Below are 27,935 nucleotides of genomic sequence, written 5' to 3'. Positions count from 1 at the left end.
TTAAAATATTGTATCAAAATCGAAATCTATAATAGTTATTATCGTTTATTATTCTAATTTCTTATTAAATAATCCTACAATCTAAAACATCAACATAAAATTATCGTTTTGTTAGAGATTAACTCTCTATCACCAATACGCTTAACGTATGCCAAATCTATATTCCATTGTCAGCAACAATATTGACATTGAATAAATAAAATTGCACAACTATTGAGGAAAAACGCACGTTGTAGTTTTCCCTGATTTAAATAAAGTAATTTATCACAGATTACAAGATATCAGACACGTAAGGATCTAGATAGATTACTGACAACTTTCATAAACCTTCACCAAGCATGACACAAATCCATGACCATATATGTCAAGAAATTAGTGCTGGATATTCCCCCCACTCCAAATAGACGTATTTACACTTGTATGCACATTTGTCCGCCATTACGTAATATCACACAGGTTCCCGTAAACTTTGGCATCATAATTTAAATTATTTGACTGCTGCTTGACGTCAAAAAGTGATTCGGAGTAGATCTAAGGTCATTCGGAGGGAAGATTCAGCTAAATACCAAAAGTGTAAATACGTGTATCGCCCGACTACAGCCAAACCTGAATAAACCGGTTTCCTGTCCATTCCGGCCGAAAATGGAAGTCCCAATTTTTCCCCTTCAAAGTCTTTGTTACCCTTTGTAAACCGGAACCTGTGTATTCCGAATTCCCGTCTAATTATGAAGTTCTAATACTCTTTAATTAGGGCCCCGCCTTTAGGCGGGTCGCCCTATAGTGATCAGTTGTCCGTAACACTTTAACTTTGTGTCCGCTCCATATCTAGAGAACCATTATGATTTCATACTTTATACTTTACATGTTTATTAACCACCACCAGAGGGTGTGTCATGATGTATGTACAACTTCCTAGGTCAAAGGTCAAGGTAAAAAAACTTTGGTTTCAGTTGACAACACTGTGTCCTGTGGTGAAGATCGTGTCCGCTCTATATCTTGAGAACCGTTATGATTTCAAAGTTAATACTTGACATGTATATGAACCAACACCAGAGAGTGTGTCATAATTTATGAACGACTGCCTTGGGCAAAGTTCAAGGTCAAAAACTTTGGTTTCAGTTGACAACCCCATGTCCTATGATAAAGATCGTGTCAGCTCTATATCTTGAGAACCGTTATCATTTCAAAGTTTATACTTGACATGTATATAAACCAACACCAAAGGGTGTGTCATAATTTATGTGCAACTTCCTAGGTCAAAGGTCAAGGTCAAAAACTTTGGTTTCAGTTGACAACCCCATGTCCTATGGTAAAGATCGTGTCCGCTCTATATCTTGAGAACCTTTATCATTTCAAAGTTTATACTTGACATGTTTATAAACCAACACCAAAGGGTGTGTCATAATTTATTTACAACTTCCTAGGTCAAAGGTCAAGGTCAAAAACTTTGATTTCAGTTGACAAACCCATGTCCTATGGTAAAGATACAATTTTTTAATGCACATTATTCACAGCCGGGCCCACAGAGATGGCTCCCATCTCAATGATATCTAGTTACATTAATTATTACCTGTCAAAACCGGTTTGTCTAATTAATTTCAATGATTGATATGCAATCAAAACATATTTGTTTATACAATATGGCTTTTCAGGTAATCAATTAGTCAGGTGTTAAACTGTGAACTTACAATCGTACAGTAGTGAGCTGTATTATTTATTAAAACATTATAAACATGTCAATTAAACGAGGAGACACAACGAATATATTTCGGAGTGAATATACGTTGTAGCTTGAATAAACAAATTTAAATCGAGGAGTAAGAAATTTACACATCGTGATTTCGAAGTCCTGGATTCCCTGTTGTGAACCCCTAAACAAATGACCTTGATAATGAAAAACACCTGGATGACAACAATCAATGGGTATTGTACGCTGTACGACAACGTTTCGATAGTGATGAACTTATGTTTGATAATATTCTGGCTTTTCAATCGGCCATTCCAACATTTCAAATTAATGATCATTGAAGTAAATCGAAACTCTCGTCTGACAATCCAAAAAACGTGAGCATTATGATGCAAATGCAAACAATAAAAAACGAAGTGAAGTATTTTTATTTATCAGATATAATCAGAGATGGGTCCGATTACTTTCAATGTAATTGATTAAATTACAATTACTTTGTCATTTGTACGATTAAATTGAATTAATGATTACATCATTTCTGAAAGTATCTGATTAAATTAATGATTACATTGGCAAAGTAATCATGATTACATCTGATTACATTGAATTTAAAAACAAAACAGTTTGAATGATGTGAATGATAAACGTTCAATATAGCTATAGCATTTTTGAGAAAATATTTTATTTGGTTCAATTATAAAATGATAACTTCAAATCAAACTTCATCTATTTAAATAAACACCAAATTTAACTACATATATATATATATACATTACACTTTATCACCAATGATCTCTGAATTATTTTGAATTAAATTTAATAAAGATATATCATAAGAGTTTTTTGTTTGTCTTCTGACCTCTTTCATAATTTATATGTATTCCAAGTTGCAGTTTATGGAAGTTTAAGTATGGATGAAATAAAGTTACTGGTTAAAACTATGTTTTAATAGAAATGTTTAACTAAATTGTAAACAATATGCAAGTACTAAAAATCATTGCATTTTACATGTCCAGTCCAATTTTTTTAAATTCTAAACAACATATTTGTCCAACTTTTAATTTAGTTTGTGCTAATTAGATAAATTTTCATGTCTGATTTATCTTTTATCATATATATTTCCCTACAGCTATACTCAATTGGTAATTGCAATAAAAACAAACCTTAATTAGTCTCCTTCCTGTCAATTCAAAGTTGACAAAAATCACAAAAATAACCAAAAGATTATAATTCAGGGTTAAAGAAAAGTATTACTTGAATATATAACAAATATTAATATGAAGACCATTATAAAATGATGAATATACATGCATGTACAATATCTTTTACCAAGATTAAAGGTATATAATTGTATTATATGTCTCTGCTTAGGCTAATGATAACTTTTCAATACTCTAACAGTTTATTTTTTACTGAAGTAGACATGCTTAAAGTAACCAAACCATTTTAGTATGTAAAAAATTTATCAAATATGAATAACAAAGAGGTTCATGAATTTAATGACCAAAAACACAATTTTAGATTTTTTTCATTGTAATCAGAATGTAATCAAAAAGTAATCATAATTACAGGGTATTTTGAAAAGTAATTGATTAAATTAAATTACATGTAATCAGATTTTTGGCTGATTAATGATTACACTGATTACTTGAAAAATTGTAATCAATTACAGCTGATTAACGATTACAATTACAATTACCCCAAGTCTGGATATAATTTACAATTAGAGAGAACTTTTACATGCAAAATATCGGACGTCACAAGTCATTAACTTCCGGTCAAAACGGAAACCCGAATAACCCAGCTCACCGTCCAAACTAGCCCTTTTTTATAGTCCCGTAGCCACCCGGTTTATACAGGTTTTACTGTAATTGTAAAAGTGTAAAATCCAATTGAAAATAGGTCTGATAACTCGCCTAACTTTTAACAATTGTTAAAATCCTGTTAAATAAAGGTCTGCTATCTCACCCCGTTGACATTGTTAAAACTACTTCTTGTGGGCTGATTTGCCAGTGCAGATCACTGCCAACTTTTGAAAATCTCCATGGGGGATTTATATTTAGTGCGTGACCAGATTTTAAGGGTAACATTTATTTGCAGCGTGTCTGTGAACACTATTTTTTACTATTGAAATAGTCTCATATCTCTTTGAAATAGCCTCATATCTCTTCATTCTTCTTTTGGTAGTACTGAACATGAGCTATTAAATAAGCCTTGATTTCTTATATTTGCATGATTCATGTACTTGAGAATAGAGAAAAATGGCTTTAAATATAATTAATACAAATTAAAGTGTAGACCAACCTTTTTCCCCCTCAAAAGACTTTCTAACCGTTGCACCATGACTCAAAAGACTTCTCCCTAAATCATAAAGTAAATTTCCTAAACTGAAAAGAATGAAGATCAATTTTGAGTTTAAGAGTTCATTACAGTTTTCGTCTTTCAATTTATTACTATTTTGTCTTGAAACTACGGAAAACATTGTAAATTGTGATTGTACATGTATGATGATGAAATGCCAACTGATCGATTCTGTTTACAAATTAAAAAAAATTATAATATCTATCAGATTTATAAGTAGATTACTTGAAACAACAAATTAGGACACCTGTTGTGACTGTTGATTAGCATAGCCATAGGGTCATAAACTAGTCATAAACATGATAAATTTAAATGTCGCCTGGTAATATTACAGATTTATGGAAATTGATCAGAAAAACTTCAAAATCAGTATCGAATTATTTTTTTCTGGTATATTTTGTGAAAATCAGGATTTTCACTTGTTTTACAATGTCGGTATTGGGTATCAGGTTGAGGCATGAAAATCGGGATGATACCACCAAAATCGGGATAGTTGGCAAGTTTGCCAATGAGACCAGTTGCCTTGCTTCCACTTGACAGAAATAGTCAAGTTTCAAACAGTCATTATCGGCTACCATTAGCGTCTAATCATGCTATTTGGTTAAAATTTTATTGTGATTCATCATGTTTTCAACTTTATTTATCATAGGTCTCAAATAATTATCCATTACATCTTGATTTTAAAAATAAAACATAATGTTACATTGTCGGTTTTGATTGCTTGCACCAGAAAAAAATACCATTAGTGTCATTTGGTAAGATTTTTTTACTATTATTCGTCTCCTTTAATATGTTAAATTAACTTACAGAGATTTTGATAAACAGTCACAGACCATAATGAGAAACAATCTAACAAGAGAATTGGATAAAAAGACATTTAGAAATTACTGTTATTTTCAAAGATAGATATGCCATATATGTCACTGACAATCAAGCTCAGAAAATTAAGGAATTTGATATCAGATCTTTATCATGTTAATCAGTCTGTTTTAACTCTGAATAAATTCAAGCTTATTTTGAATAATTTGGTTCTTGTCCATTATTTAAGGATGTGACATGTGTATTTTAACGATATTCTGATGTCCAGAGTAAGTAGACTACCCGTACATGTATATACTATGTTTTTTATAAGATACAAGTGTATATTAATTACATGTCAAGTAGCAATAGAACAGACACAAGTTACATGTAAACATCTATCAAAAAATGAAAATAAAATGATTTATTTTTCAGACTAACTAGAAATGGAAAATCAGCTTCCTCAATTAGTGTCAGATGCCGTTTTGGTCAAAAGTGGAGCTATGCCTGAAGGCTCAGAAACTGTGAAAGGTTATGATTTCAACAATGGTGTCAACTATCATCAGTTATTGGAGTCTTATAAGAGATGTGGTTTTCAGGCAACTAATTTTAGTAAAGCTGTAGAGGAAATAAATAAAATGGTTTGTACATCATGTACATATAAGAATTTGATACATTGACAGGTTGAGATAGACTTTTAATATGCTCGCAATGTCCTCTTTTCAAATTACTAGGGTGTAATATTCCGACTCTGAGTTGACAAGACCAGTCTTTGTTCTTTCTCCTAATGCTGCCTGCTGGTTACTTTGGTGAGAAACAGCAAATACTGACTTTCAAGTCTAGTTTACATGTCTTTTGAACTAACCAATTCTCACCATATATGTAGGCGAGCACATTGCCATGAGTCAACAGAGGCGTTCCCTCATAAAGATATACATGTACTGCATCAAAATTTTATTGTTAGTAAATTATGTATTTGAAATAGGAACAAATGGATAGATTATGATGTAACAAGTTAGATTTGTTTCTAGACTGATAATTAATTGGCTAAATGTAATAAAATACAAAAATTAAATAACATGTTTCATAGCAAATTTCCGTGAAACATTATCCTATGAGGAACAATTTTATAAGTCTGTTTTTTAATATCTTTTTTCCAACATTTCACCTGTATCTTCTTTCAGATTGATAAAAAGATGGAAGGAATACCTGAGGAGAAAAAGGAAGACTACTATGACAACCCATGTAACCGACAGAGAAGTAACTGTACTATTTTTCTTGGTTTCACCTCCAATATGATTTCTACTGGTGTTCGTGAGATGCTAAGGTATCTTGCAGAACACAATATGGTAAGTATGTTAAGGAAAAAACTTCTACATCTTTTTCTCAACTATACTGGTGTTTCTTCTGTCATGTTAGGAAAATGTTAATTTTTCGTATTATTATATTGGTTTTCATATTAAATTAAAACAAATTGAAATTCTTTAATATAGAAAATATTTTGATGTGAGTTCCAACCCTGCCCTTGCCGGTGCACTTGAATCCAATCTAATTGACTATGATTTTAAGTTTTCCTATCAAAGGTTGTGGTTTTCTCTGGGCATTCTGGCTTCCTCCACCAATAAAAACTGGCCATTATGAAATAGCCCAAAAGTGGCATTAAAACACAAACAATCAATCAAGTTTAAATTTTGGTGTGGTAACTTTTACTGTTTTAGAGTTGTACACCTTTACAGCTATTACTGATTTACCAAAAAACACACAAGTAACGATATACATGTATATTCATCATACATGTAACAAAACCGTGGAATTATCGTTTTCAGAGTGTAAGTATTTCAGCACTGTCTACAAATAAATGAGAGATGCACCATGTCATTAAAAAGACTTATTATTTTGTCAGGTTGATTGTATAGTTACAACAGCAGGGGGTATAGAGGAAGATTTTATCAAATGTTTAGCTCCCACATACCTCGGTGATTTCAACAAGTATAAAGGAGGAGATCTAAGGGACAGAGGAATAAATAGAATTGGCAACTTATTAGTACCTAATGACAACTACTGTAAATTTGAAGACTGGTTGATGCCAATTTTAGATAAAATGCTAGAGGAACAAAAAACAGAGGTCAGTTGGAAAAGATTTTATGGAATGAAAACTAAAGTGTAATATTTGACTGTTGCATATAATTGATTTTTATACGACCGCAAAAATTTTAATTTTTCATCGTATATTGCTATCATGTTGGCGTTGTCGTCTGCGTCATCGTCGTCTGAATACTTTTAGTTTTTGCACTCTAACTTTAGTAAAAGTGAATAGAAATCTATGAAATTTTAACACAAGGTTTATGACCATAAAAGGAAGGTTGGGATTGATTTTGGGAGTTTTGGTTCCAACAGTTTAGGAATTAGGGCCAAAAAAAGGCCCAAATAAGCATTATTCTTGGTTTTTGCACAATAACTTTAGTATAAGTAAATAGAAATCAATGAAAATAAAACACAAGGTTAATGACCACAAAAGGAAGGTTGGGATTGATTTTGGGAGTTGAGGTCCCAACAGTTTAGGAATTAGGGGCCAAAAAAAGGCCCAAATAAGCATTATTCTTGGTTTTTGCACAATAACTTTAGTATAAGTAAATAGAAATCAATGAAAATAAAACAAGGTTAATGACCACAAAAGGAAGGTTGGGATTGATTTTGGGAGTTGAGGTCCCAACAGTTTAGGAATAAGGGGTCAAAAAGGGGCCCAAATAAGCATTATTCTTGGTTTTCGCACCATAACTTTAGTATAAGTAAATAGAAATCTATGAAATTTTAAACACAAGTTTTGTGACCATAAAAGGAAGGTTGGGTTTGATTTTGGGAGTTTTGGTCCCAACAGTTTAGGAATAAGGGGCCCAAAGGGTCCAAAATGGAACTTTGTTTGATTTCATCAAAAATTGAATAATTGGGGTACTTTGATTTGCTGATTCTAACTGTGTATGTAGATTCTTAATTTTTGGTCCCGTTTTCAAATTGGTCTACATTAAGGTCCAAAGGGTCCAAAATTAAACTTAGTTTGATTTTAACAAAAATTGAATCCTTGGGGTTCTTTGATATGCTGAATCTAAAAATGTACTTAGATTTTTATTGATTATTGGCCCAGTTTTCAAGTTGGTCCAAATCAGGGTCCAAAATTAAACTTTGTTTGATTTCATCAAAAATTGAATAATTGGGGTTCTTTGATATGCCAAATCTTACTGTGTATGTAGATTCTTAATTTTTGGTCCTGTTTTCAAATTGGTCTACATTTAAGTCCAAAGGGTCCAAAATTAAACTAAGTTTGTTTTTAACAAAAATTGAATTCTTGGGCTTTTTTGATATGCTGAATCTAAACATTTACTAAAATTTTGATTATGGGTCCAGTTTTCAAGTTGGTTCAAATCAGGATCCAAAATTATTATATTAAGTATTGTGCAATAGCAAGAAATTTTCAATTGCACAGTATTCAGCAATAGCAAGAAATCTTCAATTGCACAGTATTGTGCAATAACAAGAAATTTCCAATTGCACAGTATTGCACAATAGCAAGAAATCTTCAATTGCACAGTATTGTGCAATAGCAAATATTTTCAATTGCACAGTATGCGCAATAGCAAGAAATATCTAATTGCACAATATTGTGCAATAGCAAGAAATTTTCAATTGGAGTTATCTTTCTTTGTCCAGAATAGTAGTTGAATCAACTTAAATTATTGTTTTATACAATATACAATGTATATTCACTTTTACTACCAACTGATAAATTAAAACAATCTTTACCATTCAGTGATAACAAGCACTTTATTTTACATTTTAATATTTTATGATGTATTTAAATGAGTATTTATTGTTGCAAACTCCATTAGAAATTTGAATTGAGATCAGTTACAGAAAAAGGGAAAGGGGGATGTGAAAAAAAAATGGGGGGGGGGGGTTAAATTTTTCTCATTTCAGACTTCATAAATAAAAATAAAATTTCTTCAAACATTTTTTTGAGAGGATTAATATTCAACAGCATAGTGAATTGCTCAAAGGCAAAAAAAATATTTTAAGTTCATTAGACCACATTCATTCTGTGTCAGAAACCTATGCTGTGTCAACTAGTTCATCACAATCCAAATTTAGAGCTGAATCCAGCTTGAATGTTGTGTCCATACTTGCCCCAACCATTCAGGGTTCAACCTCTGCGGTCGTATAAAGCTGCGCCCTGCGGAGCATCTGGTTTCTTCATCATCTAGATCTGTTAACAGTCAAATATACTGTTTTTTTCCTTACAAACAGTATATTTTTTTTCTACAAATTTTCTATGCCCCACATAGGAGCATTATGTTTTTCTGTCTGTCGATTTGATCGTCCATCTGTCAGTTCATCTGTTTGTTCATTCATTCTGTCCCACTTCAGGTTTTTAAAAGTTTTGGAACTTAGTACTCATGTTTACCTATATATGATATGATCTTTCTATTTTACTGCCAAATTACATTTTGTATATAAAAAAAGTTTTAAATCCAATTTCACAGTCCATAGAAAATGATAGTGCTAAAGGGGCATCTGTGTGCTATGGACACATTCTTGTTTTAAGAATAAATTATATATTATACTAGAACACACCCGTGATATCGTGACTGAATTAAAGTATATACATGTAACTATGTGTAAGCCTTATTTTAGAATTGGTATTGTCATCTGATAAGGTTGTGCCGATTATAAGATACACAGTTTTCTCTGCTTTCAAATCTTTCTGTTTGAACCCGTCGACCTGGAACTATTCAATTATTGGTAATATTCAGGTCCTGGAATTGAGTAATTTTTAATCAACAGCATTGTCCAATAAAGTTGAATTCTTTGATTCGCTGTTTTACGTCATGCCCGCTAACAAAATGAAAACTGAACTTATACGCCTTATTTTAAGTCCAAATTTTTAGTATTCGTATTGTTATCTTAGAAAGTCTTACTAATTAAAAAACTACAATAGGGAACAATTTGACAATGATTGAATTTAGTTGTGTCGACCCTGTGATTATGACCCGTTTATATAACAAAATCAAATACACTGTTTGGTGGTGTGCCTGTCAGATTTGGAACGTACAGATAAGGTAATAGGTAACAGGTGAATATACTATTGGTATCAGTATCGGATTCAACCGGGAACTTGTTAACTATTGGCAATATTAAAGTCATAAGAAACCTCAAATCCAAAAAAATAATGCATACGTTTTCTTATAACTCAATGGATAGTTTTCATTGTAAAACTTATGTACATATACTTTTTTCTGAAGAAAATTCTTTAATTTATTCATATTTAGAAGAAGTTTACTTTAAATTAATTGCTTCCAGGAAGCAATTCCCCCGACATATTTTCCGTATGCAAAGTGACCTCAGTGTGACCCATCTCGTAAAAATCCAGTGATCACAAAACGCATGGATGTCCTTAAAATAAACTATTATCTGAATTTACATGTTAAACACGTACTCAATTTCCATGCTTTATTTGTTGATTTTTTGTCGATTGTTGACAAACAGGTGACAACTGTTAAACTTCGGCTTCCAAACACGAACTTTAATTACCTGCCATATTTTCACAACAACACTGACCGATTGAAAAAAAATTTAACGATTATACGAAATTTACACGAAAAAAATGATAAATTCGTGCACAGAAGACTAAGTTTATGATGTGTGTATGCATTGGTTCAAGAATTGAAAGAACATTATTTTTCACCGGTCACTCGTTTCTTATGACTTTAATTATGTGGAAAACAAAAGTGTCTGGTGTGGTGTAATTTTTAATCTACACCATTGTCCTATATTAGCTATATATAAAGTTGAATTCTTTGATTTGTCGTTTTTACCCAATGCCGGCTGATAAATTGGACCTCGTTATTTTAGTATTATAGATATCTTGGATCCTTTGTCTCATCTGACCTAGAAACATGCAAATATGGTCATATGCCATCCCTTGGCACCCACTGAGTAACTACTAAACTATAAATTAAAGCTACTTCAACACCAATTACAAATAGTGAATAAAATCATGTTCTCCATATCATATACATATATAAGTAAGGCATATCTACATATTTTAACTGGAGGTAGCAGCATTAGAATTGAGATATATATTTTCAGGGCACTCATTGGACTCCATCTAAGGTAATCGATAGACTAGGGAAAGAGATTGACAATCCAGAATCTGTTTATTACTGGACACACAAGGTCAGTATCATATAGTATAGAATGCATTACACAATTTATGTTGTGTGTGTAAATTAAATGAAACACCATTTTCTGAACTGTTGATATTGATGATATTTCTGTTAGTATTGCTGGATATGAAATGATGAAATTGATGGATGATTTGGTCAAAATTTATTTAAATTGAGATTTTCATGATATAATTGCACAATGATGACATCATTTGTGATGATATATGTCTGAGTTTGCTGGGTTTGTATTTATAACTACAAGAAATTAACTTACATTAAATAAAATTTTAGGGCCTATATTGACGCTTAATGAAGAAGTCCTTAGAAATAAGGGTGTCTTTAGCTTGAGTCATATCTGCTAGATAGTAGAATGTACCTTGCCATTAGTATGATGAAAATATACTGTTAAATTGTTCATTCATTTATTTATTTGAATATTTACTTTTCAGAACAACATTCCAGTTTTCTGTCCAGCTTTAACAGATGGATCTTTAGGTGACATGATTTATTTCCACTCCTACAAAAACCCAGGACTTATTATAGATCTAGTTGAAGGTATGTATATTAAATTAAAGACATGTCAAAGATCTATGAAAATGGTATATCTATAAAAATTCAGCACTAAAATGTCATTGGACTAGTAGAGGGTATGTTTATAAAATCCAGTATGTCAAAATACTACTTTGATATTTTTCTTATCACAACTGAATTTGTAAAAATTTCAATTTTAGAGGTAAACTGAACATGTCTTTAAGAAGCTGATCATGAGTAAAAATATGATACATAGACACAACTAAAAAATTGTGACCTTTGAAAAACAATTGAAGTTGCAGTAACAGGCTACAATCTACACATATCCTCAGTGATTGATATAATCTTGCATCCAGTTCATGTTAAGTTATGGGCATAGAAAACTCCAGAGGAAAGAACCGAATACAAGATAATATCTTAACGTTTCAGAAACCCAAATGTGGACTACCATGCACAATGCAATGCAGAAGAGCTCACTGGATATAGTGCACAGTTGTTTTTCAGTTATAAAACTACTCTGGAGCTCATAAAATGAAGCATTATAATCAACATTATTGTCATCCGAGATATATATAATCTTATTTTTTGAAAAATTTTTCGTCGTATATTGCTATCACGTTGGCGTCGGCGTCGTCGTCGTCGTCGTCGTCCGGCGTCCGAATACTTTTAGTTTTCGCACTCTAACTTTAGTAAAAGTTAATGAAAATCTATGAAATTTTAACACAAGGTTTATGACCACAAAAGGAAGGTTGGTATTGATTTTGGGAGTTTTGGTCCCAACATTTTAGGAATTAGGGGCCAAAAAGGGCCCAAATAAGCATTTTCTTGGTTTTCGCACTATAACTTTAGTTTAAGTTAATAGAAATCTATGAAATTTTGACACAAGGTTTATGACCACAAAAGAACGGTTGGGATTGATTTTGGGAGTTTAGGTTTCAACAGTTTAGGAATTAGGGGCCAAAAAAGGGCCCAAATAAGCATTATTCTTGGTTTTCGCACAATAACTTTAGTTTAAGTAAATAGAAATCAATGAAATTTAAACACAATGTTAATGACTACAAAAGGAAGGTTGGTATTGATTTTGGGAGTTAAGGTCCCAACAGTTTAGGAATTAGGGGCCAAAAAGGGACCCAAATAAGCATTTTTCTTGGTTTTCGCACCATAACGTTAGTATAAGTAAATAGAAATCTATGAAATTTAAACACAAGGTTTATGACCATAAAAGGAAGGTTGGTATTGATTTTGGGAGTTTTGGTCCCAACAGAATAAGGGGCCCAAAGGGTCCAAAATTAAACTTTGTTTGATTTCATCAAAATTGAATAATTGGGGTTCTTTGATATGCCGAATCTAACTGTCATGACTGTGTATGTAGATTCTTAACTTTTGGTCCCGTTTTCAAATTGGTCTACATTAAGGTCCAAAGGGTCCAAAATTAAACTTAGTTTGATTTTGACAAAAAATGAATCAGTTAGGTTCTTTGATATTCTGAATCTAAAAATGTACTTAGATTCTTGATTATTGGCCCAATTTTCAAGTTGGTCCAAATCGGGGTCCAAAATTAAACTTTGTTTGATTTCATCAAAAATTTAATAAATGGGGTTCTTTGATATACCAAATCTAACTGTGTATGTAGATTCTTCATTTTTGGTCCTGTTTTCAAATTGGTCTACACTAAAGTCCAAAGGGTCCAAAATTAAACTTAGTCTGATTTCAACAAAAATTGAAATCTTGGGGTTCTTTGATATGCTGAATCCAAAAATGTACTTAAATTTTTTATTATGGGCCCAGTTTTCAAGTTGGTCCAAATCAAGATCTAAAATTATTATATTAAGTATTGTGCAATAGCAAGTCTTTTCAATTGCACAGTATTGCGCAATGGCAAGAAATATCTAATTGCACAATATTGTGAAATAGCAAATTTTTTTTTAATTAGAGTTATCTTTCTTTGTCCAGAAAAGTAAGCAAGAAATATCTAATTGCAAAATATTGTGCAATAGCAAGATTTTTTTTTAATTGGAGTTATCTTTCTTTGTCCAGAATCAACTTAAATCTTTGTTATATACAATATACAATGTATATTCACTTTTTACTACCAACTGATAAATTAAAATAATCTTTACCATTCAGTGATAACAAGCAGTTTTTTTACATCTTAATATTTTATGATGTATTTAAATGAGTAGTTATTGTTGCAAACTCCATTAGAAATTTTAATTGAGATTAGTTTTGGAATAAGGGAAAGGGGGATGTGATTAAAAAAATTGGGATCAATTTTTATACGACCGCAAATTTTGAAAAAATTTTCGTCGTATATTGCTATCACGTTGGCGTCTGCGTCGTCGTCGTCGTCGTCGTCGTCGTCGTCGTCGTCGTCGTCGTCGTCCGGCGTCCGAATACTTTTAGTTTTCGCACTCTAACTTTAGTAAAAGTGAATAGAAATCTATGAAATTTTAACACAAGGTTTATGACCATAAAAGGAAGGTTGGTATTGATTTTGGGAGTTTTGGTCCCAACATTTTAGGAATAAGGGGCCAAAAAGGGCCCAAATAAGCATTTTCTTGGTTTTCGCACCATAACTTTAGTTTAAGTTAATAGAAATCTATGAAATTTTGACACAAGGTTTATGACCACAAAAGAAAGATTGGGATTGATTTTGGGAGTTTTGGTTTCAATAGTTTAGGAATAAGGGGCCAATAAAGGGCCCAAATAAGCATTTTTCTTGGTTTTTGCACAATAACCTTAGGTTAAGTAAATGGAAATCTATGAAATTTAAACACAATGTTTATGACCACAAAAGGAAGGTTGGTATTTATTTTGGGAGTTTAGGACCCAACAGATTAGGAATTAGGGGCCAAAAAGGGACCCAAATAAGCATTTTTCTTGGTTTTCGCACTATAATGTTAGTATAAGTAAATACAAATCTATGAAATTTAAACACAAGGCTTATGACCATAAAAGGAAGGTTGGTATTGATTTTGGGAGTTTTGGTCCCAACAGTTTAGGAAAAAGGGGCCCAAAGGGTCCAAAATTAAACTTTGTTTGATTTCATCAAAATTGAATAATTGGGGTTCTTTGATATGCCGAATCTAACTGTATATGTAGATTCTCAACTTTTGGTCCCGTTTTCAAATTGGTCTACATTAAGGTCCAAAGGGTCCAAAATTAAACTTAGTTTGATTTTGACAAAAAATGAATCGGTTGGGTTCTTTGATATGTTGAATCTAAAAATGTACTTAGATTCTTGATTATTGAAGTTTTTTTGGTCCAGTTTTCAAATTGGTCTACATTAAGGTCCAAAGGGTCCAAAATTAAACTTTGTTTGATTTCATCAAAAATTGAATCCTTGGGGTTCTTTGATATGCCAAATCCAACTGTGTATGTAGATTCTTCATTTTTGGTCCTGTTTTCAAATTTCAAATTCTACATTAAAGTCCAAAGGGTCCAAAATTAAACTAAGTTTGATTTTAACAAAAATTGAATTATTGGGCCTCTTTGATATGCTGAATCTAAACATGTACTTAGATTTTTGATTATGGGCCCAGTTTTCAAGTTGGTCCAAATCAGGATCTAAAATTATTATATTAAGTATTGTGCAATAGCAAGTCTTTTCAATTGCACAGTATTGTGCAATGGCAAGAAATATCTAATTGCACAATATTGTGAAATAGCAAATTTTTTTTTAATTAGAGTTATCTTTCTTTGTCCAGAATAGTAAGCAAGAAATATCCTATTTGTGCAATAGCAAGAATTTTTTTTAATTGGAGTTATCTTTCTTTGTCCAGAATCAACTTAAATCTTTGTTATATACAATATACAATGTATATACACTTTTTACTACCAACTGATAAATTTAAATAATCTTTACCATTCAGTGATAACAAGCAGTTTTTTTACATCTTAATATTTTATGATGTATTTAAATGAGTAGTTATTGTTGCAAACTCCATTAGAAATTTGAATTGATATCAGTTTTGAAAAAGGGAAACGGGGATGTGAAAAAAAGGGGGGGGGGGTTAAATTTTTCTCATTTCAGATTTCATAAATAAAAAGAAAATTTCTTCAAACATTTTTTTGAGAGGATTAATATTCAACAGCATAGTGATTTGCTCAAAGGCAAAAAAAACCTTTTAAGTTCATTAGACCACATTCATTCTGTGTCAGAAACCTATGCTGTGTCAACTATTTAATTTTAGATTTAAAAAGTTTGAAGAAGAAATCTTTAATTGATTTGTAAAATCTTGGCATTTGTTTTGTGTAAAAAAAAACCATGTAATGTCAAAAATTTGATCACAATCCAAATTCAGAGCTGTATCATGCTTGAATGTTTTGTCCATACTTGCCCCAACTGTTCAGGGTTCGACCTCTGCGGTCGTATAAAGCTGCGCCCTGCGGAGCACCTGGTTCTCATTTGAAATTTCATAAATAAAAAAGAAAATTTCTTCAAACATTTTTTTGAGAGGATTAATATTCAACAGCATAGTGAATTGCTCTAAGAGAAAACAAAAATTTTAAGTTCATTAGAACACATTCATTCTGTGTCAGAAACCTATGCTGTGTCAACTATTTAATCACAATCCAAATTTAGAGCTGAATCCAGCTTGAATGTTGTGTCCATACTTGCCCCAACCGTTCAGGGTTCAACCTCTGCGGTCGTATAAAGCTACGCCCTGCGGAGCATCTGGTTACCATTGTAATGAAAAAGCAAACACAAACATGCCAATACACTTGCCCTAATTGACCTTTCCCTTGAAAATCGATAAAGCGAAGGTTTGTTTTGTCAACATGATCCCATGGTAATGCTCATGTTTTTCTAACATTGTCTCGTGCTCATCAACCCAAAATGCATACATGTAATACCAATATTGAAATATAAATATAAAAACATATCCACATTTTGGTACTTATGGGTGGGAGAGGGGGGAACTTATCAAGAACCTCATCAACCCAAACAGGCAATATGTATTGCCTGACCAAACATAGCCCTTAAACCAACCACCACTTGGATATTGAAAGAATGAGGATGCATCACATGTACTTCCGCCAAAGATATCAACCAATGAGGTTATACACATATCCTCAGTGATTGATATAATCTTGCATCCAGTTCATGTTAAGTTATAGGCATAGAAAACTCTATAGTCCATACAGCATATTTGAGCAAGGCTTTCCCTTAAGGAATAGTATTCCCAATACTCAAAACAAATTCAACACTTTTATTAAATATTATTCCTTTTAAAATTACTTTCAAACACTCCTAAACATTTAAAGATGCATGTAAACAGTTCTTTATAAATCGTTCCTAATTCAATAAATTCTCATGAATTTGACCACATACATACTTTTAAAAGTTGAGTTAAGGCAATGAACTCATATCAAAATGAACATTGTCATTATTCTAATAACATCTTCAGCATGTGGAAAGCTTGTAAGCAAAGGGACTTAACCTCCAAGTGTAAACTATGCTGGCTTGTCTCTTTCTTTACTGTTGTTGAATTAAACATACTCTTTACTTCATAATCAGGAACACTGACAATTGTGTTTCCACTCGATTCTTCACATGTCTGCTGAAAATATATTAACCAATAACAAATTGTTTATTTGTACCAAAGACAGCATTAGTCACACTTTGAAAAGGAAAAATCCCTTTGCCTACAATCCACGTGGAAAACCACTAGGGAATCAGTGTCCCTCGAACTGTAGACAAAGAAATTTAAATTAAAAAATTCAACCATACATAAAATTTAAGTATACATTTGTACTAGTATACAAAATCATTCAACATTATATTTATTTATTAATTTAGATAAAACAAAACAAAGCAAAAATATTGCAACCATTATTTAATCTCCCATGACAAAAAGATTTTTGTGACATATTTCAACACATCAAAGAAATTAAATACACATCCAATAGAAAACATCATGAAATTACTGAAAAATTATTAGCATTACTTTTAAATAGGTTCATTTGAACATAAAGCTGCTTCCATCACAGATTTTTTTTTTAGTACCGTGCCATATTGGCATCTTTTGCCTTTCTCAACACAGACATACATAATTTAGTGTAGTATCAATATTTTCCCCATTCATTATTTTCCTATTTTCTGAAATCAAAACATTTCTTCAATTGCAATTTGTTCTCACCATATTCTGATTAGAAAAAATCCTTTCCTTTTAAAAAGGTTGTTCGAACTCATTGACATGAATCATCGTGCAATGTCATATTACTTCTCCTTCATTCGTCACCCTGTCAAAGCTGTAGGTAACACCATCTGAAAACAAAAACATTCTATTCAATTCTATGTACAATCCAACAGACCGCTGAACGCGGACCTCGACGAAGACACCTTATAATTCAATACACATCACTCCGATAAAAAAACATGAATATCAAGTGACATGTCAAACTAAATTATTCCACTTTCTCAATAATTCTATTCTTTTCTAACAAAGTCTTTAAATAGCATTTCTATCAGTATGTACGATGTAAAAATAAATGAAAAGTCCACAACACAGTCAAAAGTAACAAAAGAAACTATTTACCCTATAAACAATTTATTATTCTCCTTTCAACTACAATTTTCCAAAATGGCCAGAGCCCCCACTTCCACATATATTTTATATAGCGATAGCACTTTGCCCTGCATTTAACCGGCGCACGGCATAACAAATATCTGACCACCTTGGTTGATAACAACTACCTAAGGTCTAAATCCCAAAACATTTTGCCACCAAGGTCAAACATTACCATCTAGTTCTATCAAGAAGCCGCCAAGGCGAATATAAATGACCACCAAGGTATTGACGCCCCCAAGGCTAGTATTTTTAATTCATTGTTGCCATCAAGGCAAATGTAAAAAATCATAAAAATGACCACCTAGGTCTATTGCCACCAAGGCATATAAAAATGACCACCTAGGTCTATTGCCACCAAGGCATATATAAATGACCACCTAGGTCTTTTGCCACCAAGGCATATATAAATGACCACCAAGGTCTTAAAGCCACCAAGCCTATATTGCCACCAAGGCAAATGTAAGTAAAAGTTAAAGAATATAGTTACTTTGCCGACAACACGTGGAGCACGACCTTCCCACAGCTTGGATATTGAAAGAATGAGGATGTATCACATGTACTTCCGCCAAAGATATCAACCAATGAGGTTAAGATCTATCTAAAATAGATTTGATTGTTTTCTGTTACTGCAACTTCAATTGTTTTCAATAAATCTGATTGTTTTCTGTTACTACAACTTCAATTGTTTTTCAAAGGTCACAATTTGTGTGGATTGAGGAAAACTAATATTTTGTGAATATTTGATTCAATGGCTACACCTGTATTGTGTTTTCAGATATAAAAAGAATTAACAACCAAGCAGTTTATGCCTTGAATACAGGAATGATAATTATTGGAGGTGGAGTGATCAAACATCATATATGTAATGCTAATTTAATGGTATGTAACAGTGCAGATTCAGTTAAGTATAATCCCCCAAAAAAGATAAAAGAAGAAAGTCTAGCTTTTATACAACTTCAACTATTTGTTGATCCTGTTTTGTGCATGTGTGTTCCTGTCTATATAAGATCAGAGTCACATTAAGAATATTGAATATTGAATATTTGATAACCTGTTAAACTGACTCTTTATCATATATTGGGTAAATATTTCTAACCATTATAAAAAGCTGGTTGTTTATGATGTATTATTGCTATAATGGATAAACATTTTGCACATGTACAGTTGATTAGATTTTTATGAAAGCATGTGGCCTTTGAAAAAAAACCACCACTGTTTAATATTCCAGTGTTTCGGAACAAACTCTCATATTATCTATAAGTTGACAATATCGTTCCTATTGAGATGTTTATGAATAATGTGTGGTTATTTTAACAGAGAAATGGAGCCGATTTTAGTGTATTTATCAACACAGCCTCTGAGTTTGATGGGAGCGATTCTGGTGCAAGGCCAGACGAAGCAATATCCTGGGGAAAGATTAAAAAGACAGCTACACCTGCAAAGGTAAAATTGTTACGGATTCTTATAGAAAAAGTAATATTTTAGTAGTAAATATGTATGATATTTGACTTGTTATGTTTGATAAATATCCAAATACTATGGATTCATTTATTTTCGTGGGTTCCAATTTTCAAGGATGGAGGAAAACTTTGCATTTTGATGGATGTTTAATTTTGTTGTTTTGGCAAAGTCTGGATACATTCCTTCAGAAGATTTGTAATTCGTTTAACTATTAAATTTGTGGTTCACCTGTAACCAAGAAAGACATGAAAATTGGTAATCAAAAAATATTAATGAAACCACAGTAGTTCATTATTTACCAAAGCATGATTAACACTTGATAAAAAAAGGATCATGAAATCTATGGAAGAAAAAATTTCAGTTGAATTTTTTGATTTATTTTCTATAGTCAAAGCTATTAATTAGAATGTAACATTATAAACTTGCCATCATATAATGCAGATTTTTTCAAGCAAATTATTAATTATAGTTGATCAAAATTAAAAGTTGAATGTAATACTTTGTAGGTTTATGGAGAGGCAACCTTAATATTTCCCTTGATAATGGCAGAAACATTCGCGAGGAGGGAAAAAGAATTCAAGGAGCTGAAAGCTCAAAATGAACAAAGACCATAGTCAGCAACATAATCAATAACTTATCATCCAAAAGCTAAATAAGCTGGGTCTAAACTATCCAAGATAAAGATGATAGTCTTCAGTACAGAATCTGAGGTCTTAATCTTACTCTGGAACATGGCCTGATAGGAATCAAGATGCTTTTCAGACTAAGAAAGTTCTAGATTGCAAGTGGCATGAAGTGCTGTTGTTATATCTTTCTTTTCCCTCTAAGAAAAGGGATACATTATACTAGTCGACAAGATATTTTCCTCCTTGGAAAGAGTATCTATCAAAAGGTTCCTTCTTGTAACTTTATAAGTTCAACATTCAGAGGAGCATATTATGCATGTAATCTCCATTTTAATCCCCAAATTGATAACTGATTAGTTTGCTGCAAAGAGTTATTCAAAGTCAAAATTTTCTACCTAAATTGGTTTTAATGTTTTATTATTTTGCTGTGCTATAACGAGATAATATGAGCAAAAGGCTTCATAGAACTTTTACGTTCCATCCAAGATATAGTAGTAGGGACATTATGTTTTCTGGTCTGTGCATCTGTCCCTCCATCCGTCCATCTTCCTCTTCAGGTTAAAGTTTTTGGTCAAGATAGTTTTTGATGAAGTTGAAGTCCAATCGAAACTTGAAACTTAGTACAAATGTTCCCTATGGTATGATATTTCTAAAATTGATGTCAAATTAGAGTTTTTACTCCAATTTCATGGTCTACTGAACATAGAAAAAGACAGTGCAAGTGAGGCATCCATGTACTATTTCATTGTCCAACACAATTCTGTTTCAACTCTTAATTTTGATACTGTGAGAGTACTTTTGTTCGTGGGGAACCAATTTTCGTGGTTTTCGTGGATGACTTTATCCACAAATTTAAGTGTCTAACGAAAAAAAAAAAAAAACCATTGTCAAAATCAAAGACATGGAAATATCCCCATGTAGGTTTGACTTCTAATATGATCTAGAGAACATATTGAACGTCACCAAATCTGAGAATACTATTATAGTTGTCACAGGGCAAATGCACTATGAACTACAACTGCAGGCAGGATTAGACCCATTTAATCTTTAAAACCTTAACTGTACAATTTTTGATCTTTTAAATCAAATAAAACAATATTTTGATCGATGAAAAACAGATTTCCGGTATTGATATGCTATGATAAAGTGTTCATTTTATATACTCATAACTCTCGTACATACAGGAAATAATAATTTCATGCTGGTCTGGCTTTTGATAAAAAATATTTTACCATTCAAGATACGTTTATAGCATTTGTTTATGTAATTGTTTTCTTTAGCTGACATGTTTATGACCTATTTCCTTCAATCCAGAAAATTTGTAACCTTCGTTTCTGAATGGCTTCAATTTTCAAATTATTTTTTCATAGAAAACTTGAATCCACGAATTTAAAAACCCATGAACATGTAAATGTTGCTCAAACCACGAAAAATTGACACCCACAAATTAAAGTACTTTCACAGTATACATTTCCCTAATCAATATGCTATGATTATGTCATGTAGTGTTATGCACAGGGATGTTTTTTTAACAAGTAAATTTACAAATAAATGTAAAAACTTTCATACAAGATTGAATCATGACTAGCTGATTAGGAGTGGTATGAAATATACCTTTTAGACTTTTATCAGATTAATGATGTATGAAATCTGATCAGTTTGAATAGACTTTGTTTTAAAAGGTCAATATTAAGAAAACTATTTTAATCCTATTATATTTACATATGTAAAGATATTGTACACAAATCAATGTTGACATTTAATTTCTGCATATTGTTTTAGATTGATTACTGTGTTTTATTATTAAATTGAATACGCCTGCAAAGTTTATGTTGTTATAATATGTAACAAATCAAATCTAAACAAATCAAATAATTTTATAAATTCCTATACAGAAATAATAACAGCTGACAATTACAAAATTCAATACAAAAATTAAAAAAATAAAAAAAATCTCAATGATAAGAGATACATATTTGTAACATGATATGCCTAATGAGGTGCCAAAAAATATTTGATTTTAATTGATGTCTTTTATTGTGTAACTGCAAAACTGGTTACATCATCAAATCATTTACAAGAAATTTGGAATGCAATTCAAGTTGTTCATGGACTATTTAGACAAAATAACTCCAAAACATATACTGTAAATTCAGAATATGATGTTTCTATTGTTTATGTGAATTAAGCAGCATAGTTTTCAATATTGCAAACATTAAAATAGAATTCGAGTCCAAATTGACAAATTCGCAATAATAAATGCATGCAATATTTTCTGCAATTACAGTAAACTAACTAAAATTAAAAAAAAACATACAAGACTAACAAAAGCCAGAGGCTCCTGACTTGGTACAGGTGCCAAAATGCAGAGGGGTTAAACCTGTTTTGTGAGATCTCAACCCTCCCCCTATACATCAAGCTAATGTCGAATAAACAAACTCATAGCAATATGCAACGTGAAACTCAGGTCAAAGTAACTCAAAAGTCCGATGTCAGAATATGTAACAAAAGAAACTAAGCAAAATGACAATGATACATAAATTAATGAAGGACTACTAACTGTTACTGACATGCCAGATTCAGACTTCAATTAAAAAGATTGAAGGGTTATGTCTACATCATATAAAAATCAAGTACAATCCCTTCCATTAGGGGTTCAGTATCATCCCTTCATAAAATATATGAAAAGAACATATATGGAGTCATGCTTAAAACTGGTTTCTCTCAATCGATTTATGATTTTGGAACAGCGGTAAACTACTGTTGCCTTTATTTAGAAAAAATGTGTTTATTTCTGATGTAAAGACCCCTTGAGTGAATCACTATTTATACCTAGATTGTTTTGAGCTTCCCAGTGATCAAATTACACAGAGAACAATAGCTGCTGTAGTTATTCAATGGGATAAGTGAACTGACAAAAGTTTAAAACTTTTAAGTCTTTCACAACAGAAGTATGCTTAATTAAGGTTTTGAAAACAAATTATATGCAGCTTTGTGCCTTCGCCAATCCTCGGTAGAATCCACTACTCTCCTTCTATGAGGGTACGGAATCGGCCGAGTTGAGACGAATGCAGCTTTGTGCTGTTTATTATGAGCAAGTCAACTTGGACAAATTTTTCAAATTACTGCTTATCAGAGTTATTAATTAGCATTGAAAGATGGTTTGAATATAATTTTTTCGCCCATGCCGTAGTAGATGGGTATCAAGTTTTACCCTTTAACATCTATAAGCATGTTCGCCAATACATTCCTAATTGTTTTCTAATCTCTTAATTTAGTTTTACTAATTCAAACGTTGTGAATCTTATACACAATGTTTATAACCACAAAACACAGATTCACTTTAATCAAATGGTGGCTTCACTTTTACCGTTCTTGAGTCGAATGTAGGACAGAAAGTCACAGGACAAAAAGTCACAGACAAAAAGTCACTGGACAAAAAGTCACAATTATTTTTTTCAGATTTTTTTCATTGAATAAAAATTCCTTATTTAAAAAACAAAATCTTTGTATTTTTCTTGAACTGTTGTAAATAAACCAACTTTGTAGTAATGTAGACAAAATTTATCAAAAAAAAAATATCAAAGGTGATCAAATAATTGCTAAGAAAAGAAAATGTCAAAGTGGCTTGGCACTTGAATGGCTTCATGATACCAATAAATATACCTTTTGCGTGCTGAAAATTTAATAAATCTTAATTTTTTAAGTATAATGACAAATTTCCTTAACTTTAATATAAATATATGTAATAAAAAGTAAATATTTCAAGATATATCTCTTATATATTCAAACAATTGTCAACAAATTATTTGTGACTTTTTGTCCTATCAAATTTGATACTTAATGTCCCGTGACTTTCTTTCCGTTTACCATCGAGTCATACCCCTTTACAAATGGATCATAAGCTAAATTTTTCGTTTCGGATCTTAACTTAAGTTTGCCTAAACCAATTATTATGAGACTCGTACAAAATGCTTCAAACCAAAAATCTCAGATTAAGTTTAAATTTGGGTATCGTCAATTTTACCGGTCTTGAGTTCTGTCTCTTTAAAATGTTATATGCAAGTGGTGGCGTCATAAATATATGTGCCCGCATAAACCATAAAATATTGAGAGAGAAAATGTAAATAACAAAGATGTTGTAAAGCATAATGAGAAATTCTAAAAAGGCAACACGGTTAAAGTTGCCAACAAACTCCTTTAGAAGTAATTGCCCCTTAATGACAATTTTCAGGCATTTAAGCTGCCTTCTGCTAGCACCCTAGATTTATCTTTTACCCGACGAATGCTGAGATAGGTGCCATTGTTATTATCTAGCAGACTTATATGTTATATATCACTACTAGTAATTGTACACTTGTTTCATACTTGAATGAGCGTGAAACAACGTAAAATGATTGAAGATGCACATAGTAAGTAGTGCTCAATAGAAATCAGTACATAGTTTATCATGCCCTGTGCTTTTGGCTAAGATGTCAAAGAAAAATTCAGCTTATGAAATATTTCATCGCGGAAAATCTAATTACAAGTCGTTTATATTTTCCAAATGGAAATAAGGCGCAGGAATATTGTTTTAATGACTTAGACTATTATGACACGGAATTATAGCCTCAGTTGGCGGTAATTTTAACTTTGAAGAGAAAAGACATTTTAAATTTGTAGGATTCTGATGATATAAACGTATTATTAATCATTGTACTCTCTTTGTTTGAGATTATTGCGAAAATTTAATTGATCTTCATTAAATGTATTCTTCCTTTCATATTCCGTTAATTACATTACTGACCTTAATATAGGTGATTTAAACTGACACTGTGAGCCATACCAAGTTTAACCATTTCCTTGACGTTACTGACAAAACCTTCTTATAAAGAAAATGCTTGAATTTTGAATTTTTTTCCAGTTTAAGTTGGAGGCAATAAATAAGCGTTGATTTCAGAAAGCAAACTATTCGCTCCCCGGGCTCGTGAATTCTTTTAAAGAATCAACGATTATCCATTGTATCTATAAAAAACTAAATTCAAGCGTTTGTAAATTTTATCATCTTCTACAGGATCGAAAACAAAAGTTCAAAGCAAACTTTGATCTGCAAAATCCAGTCGAGCTTATGATTCTTAAAACATAATTTTATTTTATATATGCCTTAAAACTATTCAATATGCACAGGTTTGTTTGCATTCAGAGTAAATTTTGAGAAGAAAACAAAGCCATTCAAGCCATAAGTTCTGCATAAATCTAAAAATTTAGGTTAAGATGAAGGGAAACATTTATGATAAGTCAATATTGTCATTCGAATATAAACTGTTGTATTACAAAATCTTATCAGGGCCTTAAATGCCGACCGGCATGAAGAGGATAGGTGAGGTGAGGTGAGGTATTACAAAATCAAAATTACAAAAAAATAACAGACATTTCTTTTGTCAACTTTTTTGGCCAATATATTGCAAAAACTGAAAAAAGAATATGTAACAATTGTAATGTTTTTTGCTTTAAAAGTCAGTTTGAAGACCGTACATCCACGCCCAATAGGTCATGATCATGCGACTTTCAACTAATAAGCAATTTTCGATATAAAGTTTTCTGCCAAAGTTACTTGTAATCTGATAGGAACTTCACAAGGTTGACCATTTTTGTTTACAAATAAGTTATTCAGACTCCAGTGAAGCAGAGCTTTCAATGTTTTAATGTTTAATGGAAAATCTTTCAGCTGCTTCAATGCATCCACGAAAGATGAGTATTTGTTAGCATTTAAGAGGATTTATACCAATACAGTTCTTAGTATAGGGGAACTGATGGTTCAAAATGTGTCTGATAAATAAAGGCAACAGTGGTATACCGCTGTTTGAATGTCATAAATAGATTATGAGAAATAAAATCTGGGTTACAAACTAAAACCGAGGGCAACCCATCAACTATAAGAGAAAAACAACCAAATAAACAGAAACACTGAAGTGCAACAAAAAACAAAAGACAATGCAACACACACAGAAACGAACTATAAGATAAAAACTTCCATTTTCAGACTGTATCCAATTTTAATTCCATCCCTTTGCAAAAAGACTATTTTACTACACATTTTGAAACAGTAATGATCATTTGAAACAAATAGGAATGTTTTAAAGTATTTCTGATCAAATAGAAACCAAGCTAGATTTAATTTTGATATATTTAGGTGCAAACACGAAGTTTTGAAAACAATGTGGCTATTGAAATATATTTATGAGACCCAGGTAACTATAGGAATTAATTATGAGCTGAAATTGCCAATATTGTTTTTGTTTTATTAGGATTAATGAGTCATTTATTACTGGAACTATTATAGTAACATTGTGAAAATTAAAATAAAAAAAAAGACTGAACTCAAAACAATGGACAAAACTGTCATATTCCTGACTTGGTACAGACATTTTCTTAAGTAGAAGGTGGCTGATTAAACCTGGCTTTATAGCTTGCTTATTAAACCTCTCACTTGAATGCCAGTCCCAGTTTATAGCTTTGTATTCTAACAGGAAGTTATTGCCTACTAAGTAAATGTGATTTTAATATTTTTTGAAATCACGATATCGTATAAATCATACATATTCCAGTGTAAATGAATGTGGTATCACCAGCCCAGGAGTCAGGAATTCTGTGTTGACATGAATTACCATTCATATGTTCAAAATTATAATTAACTCTTGCAAATATTTGAATTGTTCAAAATTATAAGGATTTTCTTCTCTTGAGGTTTAAATGACTTATAAACATTTCTGAATTTTGTTTCCTCAATGCTCTTTAATTTCGTACTTAAATAACTTGCCATTTCAATTTTTGTGTTTGAGTCTCACTGATGAGTCTTCTTCAGACAAAACTTGCGTCTGTCGTACAAATTCAACAGCTTGGTATCTTTGTTAATTAGTTTTTACAATGTATAAATAAAAACTATTCCCCTTTATTGCCTGCAGATCAGTGATTTTTATAGAAAACATTTTTTTGAATTTTTTTTTAAATATCATACCTTTAATATTATTTTTAAAATCTTCAAAGGTATGTAAAATAGAGAAATTTTATTTCCAAAGCTTTATACATATTCTAAAGATATGTAAAGATAAGCCTCATATTTGCATATCTTATCAAGGATATTAAAGGTAATCAAAGATAACAATTTACAGAACTTCTTTATACTGGTGTTGACAGTTTTGAGAGACCGCGGTTTATGACGATTTATAAGCACATTAAATATAGATAAATATTTGTGTAGAATTTACAATCCTTTGGCTGTGTAGATCATGTATGTAAAGATATGCATTGTACTTGCAAAAACGTTTTTGCATTCAATAAAATTGAGAATGGAAATTGGGAATGTGTCATAGAGACAACAACCCGACCATTGAGCAGACAACAGCAGAAGGTCACCAACAGGTCTTCAATGCAGCGAGAAATTCCCGCACCCGGAGGCGTCCTTCAGCTGGCCCCTAAACAAATATATATACTAGTTCAGCTATAATGAACGCCATACTAAACTCCAAATTGTACATAAGAAACTAAAATTTAAAATAATACAAGACAAACAAAGGGCAGAGGCTTCTGACTTGGGACAGGAGCAAAAACGCGGCGGGGTTAAACATGTTTATGAGATCTCAACCCTCACCCTATACCTCTAGCCAATGTAGAAAACGCATAACAAGACGCACATTGA

General features: G+C 31.7%; 1 protein-coding gene and 1 long non-coding RNA gene across 3 annotated transcripts; one reads left to right on the top strand and one right to left on the bottom strand.

Moving 5' to 3' along the window:
• Positions 1-205: 205 nt before the first annotated feature.
• Positions 206-22,082, top strand: LOC143062901 (deoxyhypusine synthase-like). 2 transcript variants are annotated; one of them, XM_076234718.1, is made up of 9 exons: positions 206-289; positions 5,282-5,487; positions 6,031-6,195; positions 6,750-6,971; positions 10,988-11,074; positions 11,514-11,619; positions 18,946-19,049; positions 19,488-19,613; positions 20,138-22,082. In XM_076234718.1, exons 2-9 carry the CDS (start codon positions 5,293-5,295, stop codon positions 20,243-20,245), a joined length of 1,113 nt encoding a protein of 370 aa, XP_076090833.1. In that variant the 5' UTR covers positions 206-289; positions 5,282-5,292; the 3' UTR covers positions 20,246-22,082. The 2 variants fall into 2 exon arrangements, with proteins under 2 accessions (XP_076090833.1, XP_076090834.1); XM_076234719.1 differs by having other exon boundaries at positions 277-289; positions 5,291-5,487.
• On the bottom strand, positions 17,098-18,761 carry LOC143062115 (uncharacterized). The gene is made up of 3 exons (XR_012974556.1): positions 18,658-18,761; positions 17,739-17,866; positions 17,098-17,159 (listed from the first exon to the last, which is right to left on the bottom strand). It is a non-coding gene; the product is annotated as an uncharacterized LOC143062115 (long non-coding RNA).
• Positions 22,083-27,935: the final 5,853 nt, after the last annotated feature.

This window comes from Mytilus galloprovincialis, chromosome 2 (genome assembly GCF_965363235.1).
Source record: "Mytilus galloprovincialis chromosome 2, xbMytGall1.hap1.1, whole genome shotgun sequence".
Taxonomy (NCBI): Eukaryota; Metazoa; Mollusca; class Bivalvia; order Mytilida; family Mytilidae; genus Mytilus; species Mytilus galloprovincialis.
Note: the sequence above shows the minus strand (reverse complement) of the source record. Positions and strands in the feature narration are given on the sequence as shown.